Source organism: Myodes glareolus, chromosome 1 (genome assembly GCF_982192425.1).
Source record: "Myodes glareolus chromosome 1, mMyoGla1.1, whole genome shotgun sequence".
NCBI classification, from domain to species: domain Eukaryota; kingdom Metazoa; phylum Chordata; class Mammalia; order Rodentia; family Cricetidae; genus Myodes; species Myodes glareolus.
Window position 1 is genome coordinate 108,949,220 of NC_142026.1, and position 14,909 is coordinate 108,964,128.

At 43.2% G+C, this 14,909-nt stretch overlaps 1 protein-coding gene across 13 annotated transcripts in view; it reads left to right on the forward strand.

The window, feature by feature from the left end:
- L3mbtl3 (L3MBTL histone methyl-lysine binding protein 3) overlaps positions 1 to 14,909 on the forward strand; it is a 108,732-nt gene that overhangs the window by 80,324 nt on the left and 13,499 nt on the right. For all 13 annotated transcript variants that reach the window (XM_048425082.3, XM_048425090.3, XM_085689710.2 and 10 more), the window contains one exon: positions 4,538 to 4,687. In XM_048425082.3, coding sequence (XP_048281039.1) covers positions 4,538 to 4,687 — 150 coding nt within the window. The remainder of the gene's footprint in view (positions 1 to 4,537; positions 4,688 to 14,909) is intronic.

The following is a 14,909-nucleotide window of genomic DNA, read 5'->3' on the forward strand; positions in this document are numbered from 1 at the left end:
AACAGGGAGGGAAGGAAGGAAGGAAGGAAGGAAGGAAGGAAGGAAGGAAGGAAGGAAGAAAGGAAGGAAGGAAGGAAGAAGGGAAAGGGGAGAGAGAATGAATGAGCATAGGAGAAAATGAAACCGTACTTGCACTTTCCTCCACCAGTGCCTTCCTCTGTAACATGGGTGACGATGGCCTTCATAGGCGGGGTGTGATGAAAGAATTAATTCATGGGAAGGACTTGGAGCCCTGCTTAGCCCAGAGAAAGTTGCAACACACAGAACTGTGCGCACCATAAGAGGTGGGCAGACCCAGCTCTTGATGGTGCTTTCAGATCAGTGTCGTCGTCTCAGATTAGAAATAAAGAAATTCTTCCATAATACAGGCTAATATTTACTCATATCGTGCAGCAACTAAACAAGAGCCAGTCAACTTCACCAAGAACGGTGTGACACTCTACAAGTCCCCTTTGAAGCCTTTTTTTTTTGTATCTGTCCCATGAGCGCCCTCTTTGGAGCCGCTTCCACAGTGGTGAGGATAAATGCCAGGCAAGGAGATTGTTCGCCTGGGTCAGGCCTGCCCACTTTTGGTGGCATCATCATTTTGAAATGAAAACTCAGTCTCAGACACTGTGCTGGCTCATCACCGTGCTTGGATGAGGCCACAGAGCCCTCTGCCAGGCACCCTGGTTCTACCGGAAGCATTTCTCATTCCGCCGTGGCTATGACTCTTGGCTGTGTCTTGTCACATGTCCCTCAGTCATCTCCAGCTGGCATTCCTTTCCACCCTGTGCAGGTGTAAGAACAGGGGTTCCTCAAGGTTCGAAGGAAGGGAGAGGCTTAGTGTACATCTGTGGCTGGCCATCTAATGGCTCCCTTGGTAGGGCAGATCTTGCTCATTAGGGCAATTCTTCAGAAAGCAGGCTTGTTTCTCTTTTAATTGAAAGGTTGAAAGAGCTAGGGCAATCTGTTTTCAAAAGAAAACAACAACAACAACAAATCCAAAAAACAAAACAGGCATTTAAGCAGCAAGGCTCCGAACCAGCATTTTACCTTTCTCTGAACTATCCCCAAGTTTTTCCTTTAGTCAACAACAAAAGCAAAGGGCTGTTTTCATAAAGTTTGAACCCAATTGTCTGCTTTGTAACTGGTGTTTTGCTGGGGACCTAGGCCATCTAAAATTCCTGCATGACTTCCCATTGTGTGAAGCTGGTAGTGTGTGTTCCTCGACCCTGATGCCGTCCAAAGTAAGTTCACTGCTTGTAGAGCCCGGAACTTAAGGATAAGTGAGGTCTAACTATACATGTACGCTGCTGCTGGGTCAGCACTATACTGTCCGTCGAAAGAAGACAAAACACCACTTTTCTTTTATTGCCTCAATATTGAAATACATAAATTCAATAAAACATGCACTGGAGAGAATGGCCTAGGCTGGCTTCCGAGATGACTGAGGCCGGACCAACTCAACTCCTTTGTCAGAGCAGAGACTCAAGTGCTTGGGAGGAGCTGGTTATCTGTAACTTTGGATGGTTTTAGGGAGGTTCAATGAAGATGGTAAGTTGTGAGGAAACCCTCAGACATCTGAACAGGACTTCAGTAGACACTTGGACCCTGCCTGAGCTGAAGCTCAGCATTAAGGAAAGTGTTGTGCCTTAAGGTGGCCACATGGCAGCACAGCTTGTTTGCTTTCTTGGTAGGAAAGAAAAGGGCAGCTTTCTTTCACAGGGCAGCTGAAGACCCAAACACACCATGCTGCGCTCTGGGCTTCCTGTCTTGAGGATCCTCCAGAGCACAGGCTTGCCAGGCTTTGTGCTTGTAGTCTCCATGAACCTGAGGAATGTGTCGGGACCGCAAGGTAGTAGACAGGCTAAGTGTGGCCCGTGTATGCTGCCCCAGCAACCCCATCCCGTGCAGAGATTCTCTAAGGCCATATGTTGTTCTGAGTCCTGCCTCCTGCCTACACCTGATTGTCTGCCTTCCAACTAAGCTACAGGCTGCCTCATTGAAAGTCTCTGTTCACGTTAGGCAGAACTAGTTTTGGTAATTTGTGCCTGTGAACTCTTGATAAGTTCGGGCATCCCAAACAGGATCCCATGCAGTGTCTGAATGGCTGATGCGGTTAGATTTTCCTTGATAGTGTGGCTGACTGAAGTACTACGCCTGTTATTAAATGAGTAGACTCATCTTGCTGAGCTATTTCATTGCGGTGTGACCTCCGGCAATCAGCATTTTTATTTAAATGTCTAATAATAAACTTCACATAATTAGTGCTTTGCTCCACATTTACTTCCCACTACTCATTCTTTTCTCAGAAAGAAATAAAAAAAAAAATACAGCACAAACCAGCAATCCCTTCTGGATCCCTGCAGACCACAGGCTGTCTCTCGGTCTGCAGGGCATCATGGGATAGCAGGAGAGGTCTAAAGTCCTTTAACTTTCCTTGCATTTCCATCCCACACACCCAAGGTGATCCCTATCACTTCTTGTGTTTCGAGATTTCCTAGGGCCTTCAATTTTGAGCCCCAAATTAAACTTGGAACTGCTGACTATGGTCTAGTGAGACATCCATGATGTTATCGCTCCCTGCATCTCCTGACTCCGGTCTAGTGAGCCATGCCTAACACTACCTCTCCCTGCATCTCCTGACTCTGGTCTAGTGAGCCATACCTGACACTACCTCTCCCTGCGTCTCCTGACTGCGGTCTAGTGAGCCATACCTGACACTACCTCTCCCTGCATCTCCTGCTTTCTGTCATCTCGACTTCTCTCCCTCCTGTGTGTTGCATTGCCTTCTCCGGAGTGTGGGAAGCAGACATGAGCAATTCTGTCCTGACCTTTAGGGATTTGTTCTCCTCTAGAGAAGCCCTTCCTCACTGCCCATCAGAACATCCTCAGGTCCTCGCTAATGCTGTGCTCTTTCGCTTTCTTTATAGAAGCCGTTTCCGTGTAAAGTTACAGAATTTGTGTGATTAGGTCTTGCCCATCTTGCCCTAGATCAGCAGTTCTCAACCTGTGGACCACAGCCCTGTAAGGGAGACAAATGACCCTTTCACAGGGGTTGCCTAAGATCATCGGAACACAGATATTTACATTACGGTTCATAACAGTACCAAAGTTACAGTTATGAAGTAGCAGCAAAAATAATTTTATAATGTGGGGGTTACCATAACATGAATTGTATTAAGACAATTGTATCAGGAAGGTTGAGAACCACTGCCCTGGACTACTACTCTCTTGAGGCCAGAATTTTCACCTCTCTTTTTATTTTATTCCCATGCCTAGAGAGGTGGTTAACGCAGTAGATACTTAATTGATAAATACTTGCTGATAATCAGAAAATTAAAGACTGAAGTTGCTTAACCATTTCAAAACCTAGTGTTTCATATGAGATGTCTTTTCTATAGGGTATTGGGTAGATTAAGACAATGTATATAAGCACAGCACAACACAGTGCTCAATGTGATCCATAAAGATTTCTGTCAATTGTGTTTTGGTTTTCTTGGTTGTTGCTGGATAGACATTATATAAATTTATATCAGCATGTGATTAAATGTTGTTGCTTTTGCTTAAAGTACCAGTGAAGAGCAGTATGTACTTACTAAAGCTTGCATTTTTGCTCACAAGCTATCTGAGATGAATTTTATGTCTCTTCTAGAGTTACCAGGGAGCATTTCAGATTCTTCTCTTCTTTTTCCGGGAGAGTGTCTTGGCTTCTCTTGATAGAGAATATACGCATTGTTTAAGAAGGTTCCCTTGGGTTATTGTTAATATTCTCACTGTGATAGAAAGAAAAGAGCACACAAGACAACAATATACTGTATCTAATGTCCAAATGATTTCCTGACTTAAGAGGGCCTCTCAAAGCAGAGGAGCAAGGTGCACAGTCAACTGGAGAGCTTAGTGTATGTTGGAAGCCTGGTACCCAGATGTTCTAGAGACTGGAATGCTAAGGCCCAGGCCAAGCATCTGCTAGCTAATGCCAAGCTAGCACTCAGTGACCTCAATTTCCTCTGCCTAGGTAACAGAAGTTATCACCATATGGGACCTCAGAGTATAACATCTAAGGGCAGATAGGAAAGGTTGGCCTGTGGCTTCCTTTCATACCAGGGATAGAATTAGCTTCAAAGCATTTGTGTGTTCTCTAGGAAATCAGCTGTAACTACAGTCCCAGAGATTGTAGTGTTCCCCGGGGACATTGAAATTTACTAAGTGGTATAGGGGAGATTAAATAGCTATGAATGTCCCAAGTGTGGGTATTTCTTGTTGCTGATTATCCCCAGAGATGTGCATAGGCCTTACCTATAAAAAGTACTAGTGGAATCCTCTGACTGTTGCTCAGCTCAGAGGTTGCAGCTGAATTCTTCTAGTGCAGGTCTGTTCACCTGTGGAACAAACTTAAATGATCTGTAAAGATATAGTTTATGGCTGTCTATCTAGTCATACATTTACACATGTGCATATATAACATACTTGGATCAATTTTGGAATCTTTTCACTAGCCTACAATTTTAATTGTATAATTACGATCTAATGGGAACGCACTTTTCTCTTCTAGTGGTGCCTACTGCCCCTATTCAGAAATCAACTTGAATAAAGAGCGCATTTTCCCAGACCGCCTAAGCGGTGAGATGCCTCCATCTAGTCCAACATTTCCAAGAAGTCGAAGGACAGACATAAATGAAAACTCATCATCTCCTGAAACCAGGTAATTGAAGTGATTGATGATGCCTGCCTTGTGCAGACGCACTCTCGTTGTCTTGCAAGAGGTTGTCGTCATGCATGCTTTATGTTTTGTGGCAATGTTTTCCTGTGGATTATTCAAAATGTACATGACTTAGCCAGGTTGGTATGTACTCCCAGAATCCTATCACTGGGGAGGTAGAGACAGGAGACCCACTATACAGTTTAAGGTCAGCCTGATGTACATGAGACCCTGCCTTAAAAACCAAACAGAAAGTCATTAAACAACAGTGGAGATCCATTCTTGGAAACTCCCTATTATCAGCCCTAACATTTGACTAAGATCCTTAAATCCTTAATTGAATGCGGCTGTGATAACATACGCCAAGCCACTGGCAAGGCAAAAGCAGGAGAATTGCTTAGTTCAAGATCAGTCTGAGCCAAACAGTGAGACTTCATGTCAAATAAATATATAAGTAAAGTGATTCAACCCTGAGCGCAGTGTGGCCCAAGGCTGGCAGCTGTTCATAGAGGAAGTAAGTAGAAAAGGCTCTGCTTTTTCCCAGATGTGTTTTCCTCTTTCAAGAAAACTGTGAAGTGGTTATAAAACTCATAATGTTATGGTTTAAATTGTGTATGTATGCATTATAATATTTTCAGTGTGTCTTGCTTGATACTGAAGGAAATGGCCGGAGGTACTTACGTCTAACTCTCACAGTGATCTACTTCCGGCTGGGGTTATTTCTTCAGGATTTAATGGTGGATGGGGTGGGTGCATTCCTTGAGGTGTAGACAAGGACTTGATCCTTCTTTGAAGCCCTGAAGCCTTGTGCTGGAAAGTTCAGAGTTTTTTCATAATTTGACATTTCTATTGCTGCGATAAAACATCACAGACCAAAATCAGCGTGGGGATAAAGAGGCAAATTTATTTCAGTTTTCATTTCCACTGCACAGTCCATCACCGAGGGAAGGGAGGGAGGAACTCTCAATAGAGCTGGAACAGCAGTCAGGAGTTGTTGCTGAGGCCAGCACGGAATGAGGAATGAGGCTTCTTGGCTTGCTTCCAGGACCACCAAGGGTGGCACCTCTCATGGTGAGCTGCCCCTCACCCCCACCCACCACACCAGTTATCAATCAAGAAAATATACCACATCCTTGCCCCTGGGCAAATCTGATGGGGCATTGTCTCAATTGAGGTTCCCTCTTCCCAAATGACTTGCATCATAAAACTACTCAGCAAAGAGTTGGAGACTGTTCAAAACCCTATTTTGCTTTCATCGCATCTTCTCAATTGGCCTTTTCTGCATCAGCATTGGCCAAAGTCTTGGTTTTAATATGTAAGGCTTGTGAAAGAGACATAATGGAATCTTCATAACTCGTTGTATAGGAGTCCTTATTTCTTCTGCTTTCCTCCCAGATGACCAAGAAACAGTAAGTCAGTTCCATTTTGAACAATCAAAAAATATATCAAGAGTTTATAGAATAATAATTATTATGAGGGACTGGGGGGATGGCTCTGGGTGTAAGCATTTGAGCTTGGAGCTCTGACACTCGGGTAAAAGGCAGGCACGGGTACACACCTAACCCCAGTACTAGGAGGGGATGACCGGTAGATCCTATGGGCTCCCTGGTCAGCCAGTCTAGCAGACATGGCAAGCTCCCAAGTTCAATGAGAGGCCCTGTCTCAAAATCTAAAATACTAAGGGAACCAGTGTCTACCTCTGGCTTCTAGATTTGCACACATGGGTGAGAGAACCCTGTCCCCCAAACACAGACACACACACACTCGCACACCAATGCCACCACACACATACAGTTTAAAAAAAAAAAAAGGTTATGAGAATTATAAACATTCTGCTTAATTAAAGCTTTAAGTCACTGAAGCATAAGTATAGTAAATAATCTCACATTTTCATTCAAAGTTTATGCAGTCCCTGGCAAGGGAAAAAACTTTTTTAAAAATGATATGCAAAAATATTTAGTAACTAACTTCTTGGGGCCCTAACAGGGATTATTGAAGGATAGTTCTTGTTCCTTCTAGACATTTTCTCAAATGTTACTTTCTTGAGTAAATAGTCAATGATGCAAACCTCTCCCGCAGACCAACGAAGGGCATCCAAACACTGGATGGTGAAAGTTGATGAACTAAACATTCCTAGTCTTGCCTCTCCACCCAGCTGTGCTCTCGACTCTGTGCTTTTTCCTCCATGGAAAGTGATGTAATAGAAGAAAGCAGGGGGTACCCCAGCTTATGCATTGGCTTCTCTGCATGCTGTGCATATGACCTTTGGTCTTTCACTTGTCTCTTGGATTCTTTTAGTTAAATGAGGATGATAAAGGTGAAAAGTGTAGTTGAAAAGCTCTCCAGGTGATAACTACTAAGCCCTAACTCCCTGCATCCTGGCAGTCACTCACAAATAACCACACAGAAACTTATTAATTATAAATGCTCCGCCAATAGCTTAGGCTTGTCTCCAGCCAGCTCTTACAACTTAAATTAACCCATTCTATTCATCTATGAGGCTGGTTTACCTCATCTGTAAACTTCCCATGTTGCTTCTTCCACATCTGGCTCATGATGACTCCTTGGACTCTGCCCTTCTTTTTCCCAACATTCTCTCTGCCCCCAAAATCCTGCTTAGCTATCAGCTAATCATCTTTTTATTAACAATGAGAGCAGCACGTTTTCATAGTGTACAGAAGGATTATTCCACAGCAGTTATTAAATGGTAGTTTTATGAGCATTTCTGAAAGAGAAATAGGTTCTTTGTTTGTTTGTTGCAGAGGCCTGGTTGAGTCTCCCTTATCCAAAATGCTTGGGATCAGGATGTTTCAAATGGGGGATTTTTAAACATGTTATATTTGCCTAAACTTTACAAGTTGAGCATTCCTAGTCTGCAATGCTCCAAGAAACACTCAAGAAATTTCTGCTTTGGGCACATTTTAGATTTAGGGATCAGAAATATTCAGCCCATGTTTCCTTTCTTTCCTAAGAGTACAAGCATGGCCAGTCAATTTCTGTAGTATTTCTGGGTGATGTTCATAATGTCCGTGTTCCCCTTTCTTCTGCGATCACTGCTCACCTCACATGTTTAGCAAATTTTCCGTATATAGTTTTTAATTTGTTAGACTTGAGCTGCCGTTCTGTACTTCTTAGATAATTTTCACTCCCAGAGACAAGCTGTGAGATGGATCTGATTGCAAGTGGCTCATTTGTGAGGTGAAGAAAACACGGGTAGGGGACTGGGAGTGAAGCAGGGGGGAGACAATCAGAAACAGCTAGCCTGTCACACCAGTTCCTGCTGCAGGGCAGCAAGGCACAGACCTGCTGGGAATGCTCTGTGAAGTGTGTAAACCACACATTTCAGAGCCTGCCTTGGGGAGGGGCAGGGGAGTGGAGCTACTCACACGCCCCTTTTCTTCTGAGGCCTCCAGATGAAGCAAGTGAGCATTAGGCCTGCGTGTGCTGAAGAGGCAGCTAGTAGCCTGGGGTGTGCACAGGCTGTGCACTGATAGGAGCGCTGTGCCATCACCATACCCAGATGCCAGATAGTCCCCAAGTGAGTGATGTGTTGGTATGGTTGGTTCAGGGGTTAATCTAACAGGCAAGGTCAAATGAATAATGCCAGTCACGTGTCTCTTCCTTTCCTTAAAGGTGTCTACCTTTAAGGTAGGTGACGCTTAAAATAGTGCCTTTCCTACCTTGGCACTATTTTAAGCGTCACCTACCTGAGTTAGGCCATGGGCGACTGATACTCTCTAGCAGCAGTGCCCAAACTGTTGAATGTCAGATGCCCTGTAGTGTCCTTAACGTTTAGGTTTCAGACCTGTACCAACCCACCAAAATCTTCTAGGCTAGGGCCCTGAAGTCTGAATTTTAAAAATTCTTCTGATACTAAATCCCCTCCTTCTTACAACTTTCAGTGACTTCCTGATCCTGGGCACTGAGACCTTCGTCCCTAATGTAACCCCAATAGAGTCCTGCATTTCCCCTAACTCTGCCAGACTCTTTCTTCAGGTGGATGCTTCAGCTGTCTTTCTCTTTGCCGAAAAGCTGAATCTCTGCCCATTAAAGCCACCATCCCGCCCTCTCAGAAGCTTTTGCTGACCTTCAAGCCTGTAGATCGGGCCATTATACGTTTGGAAAGACTTCCTCGGAGTCTTTGTGCTTTTCTTTCGAAGTTCTATCATGGTAGAGGCCGTGTCTATCTTCCTGTCCCTCTGCATGGAGCATCCTTGATCTCCTGAGAATGTAAATGTTTTAAATTAGCCATCCTTTCTCAAAGGAGAAATGACTGGTATGTGATCTGGGAGACATTCATTATGTAGTTTTCTCTTTATGTACTTGAAAGCCCTACATTTTCCCTTTTGTGAGACTGTCATACCAAATATTTCAGAAGTCATTACCAAATGATGATGCAGAGTCTCCAAATACATTCTTGTACTCTTGTAACTTAGGGTGAGACTTTCTTACTGGTTATTTACCTTCCTGGCCTGCCTAGATTAGTAAAGATACTACATGAGGACAGATATGAACCTGCCTTCAGTCACCAGAGAAAAAGGTTCAGGGACCATATCCTAGTACCTTTCTCTACCTGGGATTCAGAATATCCTCGAGTCTTTTTGTTGGGTTCTCAAAGCTTGGGCCTGTTTTCTTTTAGACACTGCTCAAATGGCTGTGCACCATCCCTAGGGCATCCGAGATAGAAATGGGGGTATTCATGCAGTCCTTTTCCATCTCCACCCTCTTCCTTGTCTGTCACAAACTTAGCGAGCATCTGCTGAGCCAAGTGCTTGCTGTGAGGTAATGTCCGCATTTTGGATAGAGCGGGTTCATCACTACCCTCTCGTTGCCCCTGGAAGATGGTGGCTTTTTCTGGGGATTTACATCTCCACGTGTCTCCAGCTGAGTCAAAGAATATGTGTGTGCATTTCTCTGTGTTTTAATAAAACCTGGGTCTGGATCTTTGATTCATATGGGATCATCTAGGCTGCTTAGTTAAATGTGGCTTTTGACTCAGTACCTCCCAGGAATTCGCTTGACAAACAATCCCGGGTGACAGGAGCAAGTGGTCTCTGCGCTGGACTACTGGAAATGACTGGAAATGACCCATTGGAAGGGAACATAAGATCTCACTCCCATCAAGTCTGTCTGCATCTACTTACACTTGCCTCTAAATTAGACACTATCTCTAAAGAGTCACTGAGTGTTATAAACCCCACACTGTCTAACCCTGCTTAGATATAACCACAGAAGCCCAGCAAAGCCTCTTTAAAATGCTTGGCAATTACTTGTATTACCTTGTAAGCCAAGTGCCCACTGCTAAACTTAATTTAATGAAACCATTCAGTCTGTGCCGCTCATTATAGACTCTCAAAATGCCTTTTCAGTTGTAGGACCAGTGCTACAATTCTGAGAATCACGTAGTGCCTGGTATAAGAATTGCTGCCATCAATCTGATTAATCTTTTCCACATGAACTCAATTGTGCCAGTCATACCAGAGCCCATCTATATCGTACTAAACAGATGAGGAAATGAGCTAACATAAAGTATGATGGTGTGTTCATGCCAGTGTGTGTGTGTGTGTGTGTGTGTGTGTGTGTGTGTGTGTGCGCGTGTGCGTGTGCACGCGCACACGCGTGCATGCCTTGCAAAATGATCACACCAAGCAGAGTAGAGTTAATTAAAGCCAAACTCATAAATGATTACAAAAGTTAATCAGCAGTCCTGGGGAGCTTGGGTTTTCTGGTCCTGGGGCCCTGCTGTGCTAGAGTTAGCTCTCTAACTCTAGCGTGCATTTCCCCAGCTTCCAGAGTCTCCCTCCTCCTGTTAGTAGGCTTCCAGGTACACGTGGATCCGAGGCTGGCCTGTGTAGCTGCTGTGTGCATCAGGAAGAAGCTCTGTTTGAGTTAAAACACTCACCGCTCTGGCGCCAACCGCTGTGACACCAAGGCAACCATTGAAAGTGTCAGAAAAAGAGGAGTCTCGTTGCCAGATGCTGCGAAGTTGTCGGAACAATATTGTAACAGATCTTAATTTATCTCTCAACTATCACTAATTCCTACTCCAGAAACTTTTTCATTTGGAACAAAATGGCAGGGGCATCTGTTGTTTTCTCCCTGTGAGAGCTCACCTTACTAAGTAGAACTTCCATTTCATGGGGGGATTGACTAATTAATTGCTGGGTACTTTTTTCTGGAGACTTTTTCTCTGGTATCTTGCTTGATACACTTGCTATATTCCTTCTATTATGTTCCCTTGGTGACATATGTTCTATATGTTAAATTATAATTTTATGGGATTATCAGTCCAGATGTTTCACTTTTACTCATTAGATAAAGAATAAGTCATGTTTATCTCTTCTCAGTCTTGTTCATGGAACCATGGTTAATTAAAACTCTTGCTAAACTATGACCAAAGGAACATAACTTTAAAAATTCCTTGTTTCAGTGTGGACTCATAGGCATGAGAAGACACTGCTTCAGTCACCCTTTCTGAATCCCTTTGAAAGAATACCCTCCTTGTTCTGAGGCTTGTCAAACTTCTACATTGTAGAAGATGTGTTCGGGGCAGGTTAAGAACCCAATTCTTGACCTTTGATATTTTATCTATTAATGACTTCATTTTTTTTAAAAAAATGAATTCTTTTTAAAAAAGCTAGTGAGTCCTAAAAAGAGGTAATGTTTTGGCATTCAAAAGTGACCCCCACGATTTTTATAGGGCTTACCCCATAGGCATGTTTCCCCCTACATTTCATACCTCCTGCCTCTTCCCATGCTCGATTTAGCGAAGTGGCTAAAATGAACGCATCCCTGTAGGGAGGGAAAATAACTTATTGTTGCATCTTTTCTTGATGTCACTCTCAGCAGACTGGGGCTGGCTTCAGCATGGCTGGTCAGGGGAAAGCCCACACTCTGGAGAAAATGAGCTGTGAGCCTTCAGATGCCACCTGTTTTCCTAGGCACTCGCTCTTCCCGTGTTTGTTTCCCCAATATTTACCACAGGCATAATTCAAGTAAGAGAGTAAGATGTTTACAATGTGACGCATAATTACAGAGAAAGAGATGGCTGACTCACAAGAAATTCTGCTTCCCCAGCTAAACAGCTTCTACTGTCCTAATTAAAGCCACCGAGTAGTTTTTCTTGAATAAGCTTTTGCTGTGGCTGTATTCAGTTTAAGCTAAAGAAATGTTAGAATAAATGGTTGCTTGGAAATTCCAAAATCCCAAGAGGAACTGTGCAGTCGAGGCACTCTTTGGGCTTCTTCACCCTTGGTGCTGGAGACATTGTTTGTTCGTAAACTGTGGCTGCTCCGAAACTCACTATGTCAGCCAGGCTGGACTTGAACTCACAGAGATACTCTTGCCTCTGCCTCCCAATTAAAAATGTGTGCCACCACAATCACCTCGTCCTCTGTCTCGGTTTTAGCCCACAGCAGGTCAAGACCTAGCTTAGAACCCTAACTGTCGAGCTGTCTGGCTATAGAAACTCCAAAGTCTGCTGTAATGCTTGAAGAAAACAGCTCACTAAACAGGTCATTTATCCCAACATAGAAGGAAACGGTAGCCAGGGAAAGCTGTCGTGAGTCAGACTTCCACTTGTGTGCCTGGCCTTGCGCTAGGCACTTTCTAAATATAAACATATTTATATATTCAGTCTTCGGATTGTCACACTAGGACTGGTTCTCCCTCTCCTGCTAATGATGCAACTGAGAACTTGGGAAGTCAAGTAACTTGCTGCAAATGTCTATGCAAAGCTAGTTAGTCAGTCATTAGTAGTCGGGCTGAAATTGAGGTAGGTCTGCTTCCCACCAAGGTCACACTTGGGAGCACAGCTTAGGCACCCTTGAGATTGCAGACACAGGTGAGAGTAATGATCAAGACAGCCAAGTCAAGAAGCTTCTGTGCCGAGCGACATTGGAATATTAAAGTACGGTATAAAATGGCTGTTTTTTTTTTAATCTGTCAAGATCTTATCTTGTATTTGACTACAAAAAATCCTGTATTATTCCAGAATTTTCAAGTTGTAATTTGATCACGTTTGTGTGTCTGGACTATCACTGGGAGTGAGCGAGGAGGTTGGGGGGCAGGCATAGCCCTTGGTCTTCTTTCCGTGCCATTGCCTGCTTTGCCCAGTCCACAAGTCTCGCTCCACTCCTCCCCTCGTCTGCCCACTCTGCCACAGGAGGGTGCAGAAAGAGCTTTTGACCAAGGAAGCTGAAAATCTAAGGAGGATTTCATCTCTGTGAACGGGAAGAGACCTATAGAGTAGCAGCAATTGGAACAGAGAGATTTCCCACCTCACAGAGGAGAGGAATAATGGTTTCCCCAATGATGAAAACATTTTTTAAATTTTGAATAAAATGTACGTTAACTAAGAACATGTAGGCAGGGTCTCCATTCTCAGCTTTTTCAAGGAAGGGCAGTTTGAGAATAAGTGTGGACATGGAGTACACCCTTTGCCTTCCTGGAACAGGGGCATGCTCTTTATTTTGAAGAAACCCAATGTAAACATTTAAGCGTATTGGTTCTAATTGTAGGTCCTTGGTGTCAGGAAGACCTGGTGTGTACTCACCCCTGTAAACATGGACTTGATGTTTTGGTGTATGGAATACCAGACCTTGCATCAGGGAGAGCTATAGAATATCCAACCTGCCAACCACTCAGCCCGTTTGGTTTGCAGTATGTTCATAAGAATGCTGACTGACCCCTTCCTCATATCTGAATGGGCTGCCAGGATCTGTTCCAATAGACTGGATGTTGGCTCCTTCCATCTTCCACACCACTAAAGGAAACGGCACTAAAGGAAGAGCCTGTCACGTATTGAGTTTGAGGTTTAGATGAGTTGACTTGAGAATTGAAAAACCGATTATATTTCCAAAAAGACAAACAAAATAACATTTTGCTCTTCTTTTGGGTACATTTTGGCATATTTGGGTATAAAGGAATTTTTGGCTCCAAAATGTTATTTTCCTCTTCTACATTTCAAAACATAAACAGTTGATATTGTATTTGTACATAGACTACAAAGGAGTTTTTTTTTTTTTTATATTTAAGTCTTTTTTGGATGTCTCAAGACAGGATTTCTCTGTTTATTTCTGGCTGTCCTGAAGCTTACTCTGTAGACCAGGCTGGCCTCAGAGATTCACCTGCCTCTGTCTCCTGAGTACTGGGATTAAAGGCGTACACATCTTAACACAGTTTACTTTGAAGAGTAATTACGCTGTATTAAAAAACCACAAAAGTGCACTTGGGTTATGAGTGACTATTTCTGGTCATGAAAGTGCACAAACAGAAAAGTTCAAGACTTCACTTTCACTTTTTGTTTCACTTCTCTTTTTTTCCACTTTTCAAAAAAAAAACACCATCAGTTCACTATCTAACTTCCTAAGAAAGGCACAAGAACTTGTTGAGATTTATTTTCTTTGACTCTGAGAAACACTAATTTTAAATTATTTCACAACAGTGTGTGGTTTTTTTCTGATAATATTAATATAGCCACCAAAAAGCTGCTTCTTTTTCATTAGTCACAATATTAGGATAAAGAGTTTGTGGACACAAAGAATGTTATGTCTGGCTTAGTGCAAACAAGTCTAGAAATTTATGCGTCAATTTAGTGCGTAGCCAGTTGATTTTGACATACTGTAATTAGAAAGTATGGCTTCATTGGGTCTTTTGTTTTGTGGGCGTTTTATTTCTTTTTTCCTTATTTTTTGTGATACTGGGGATTATGGGGCTTGCATGTGCCAGCCAAGCACCCCAGGGCCAAGTGGTATTCACAGCCTTCTTTGAGTTTTTGTGTGTTGTTTTGATTTTTGTTCAGGGGTTTGGGTCTCTATAATGTAAATCTCCTGTCTTGGCCTCCTGAGTAGCTAGGATTAGCGGCCTGTGTAATCAGGGTTGGCTGATGCTATCCTGTTCCTATTTAGAAAACACGATTTTTCTGTCAACACCTTGGGTCATGTCGTTTACCAGCCCTCAGTTAGTTCTCACATGTGGAGTAAGAGCCTCTGACTGTTGAATTGGCTCTGTACTAGATTATATAAGTTCAGGGTGCTCTGGGGGGACATGGGCTCCTCAAAGTCCTCATTTGGACTCTGGGTCTCCTGGGGGAAGTATTTGTATTGCATGATAAGCTGGTTCCTCCTAATCAAACAGGTGCTCATCTCAACAGTTACAAGATGTTTTAGTCAAAAACTAAGCCAGAAGCTCAGGTCTGAATGAAAGTTAATGTGTACTCTTGAAA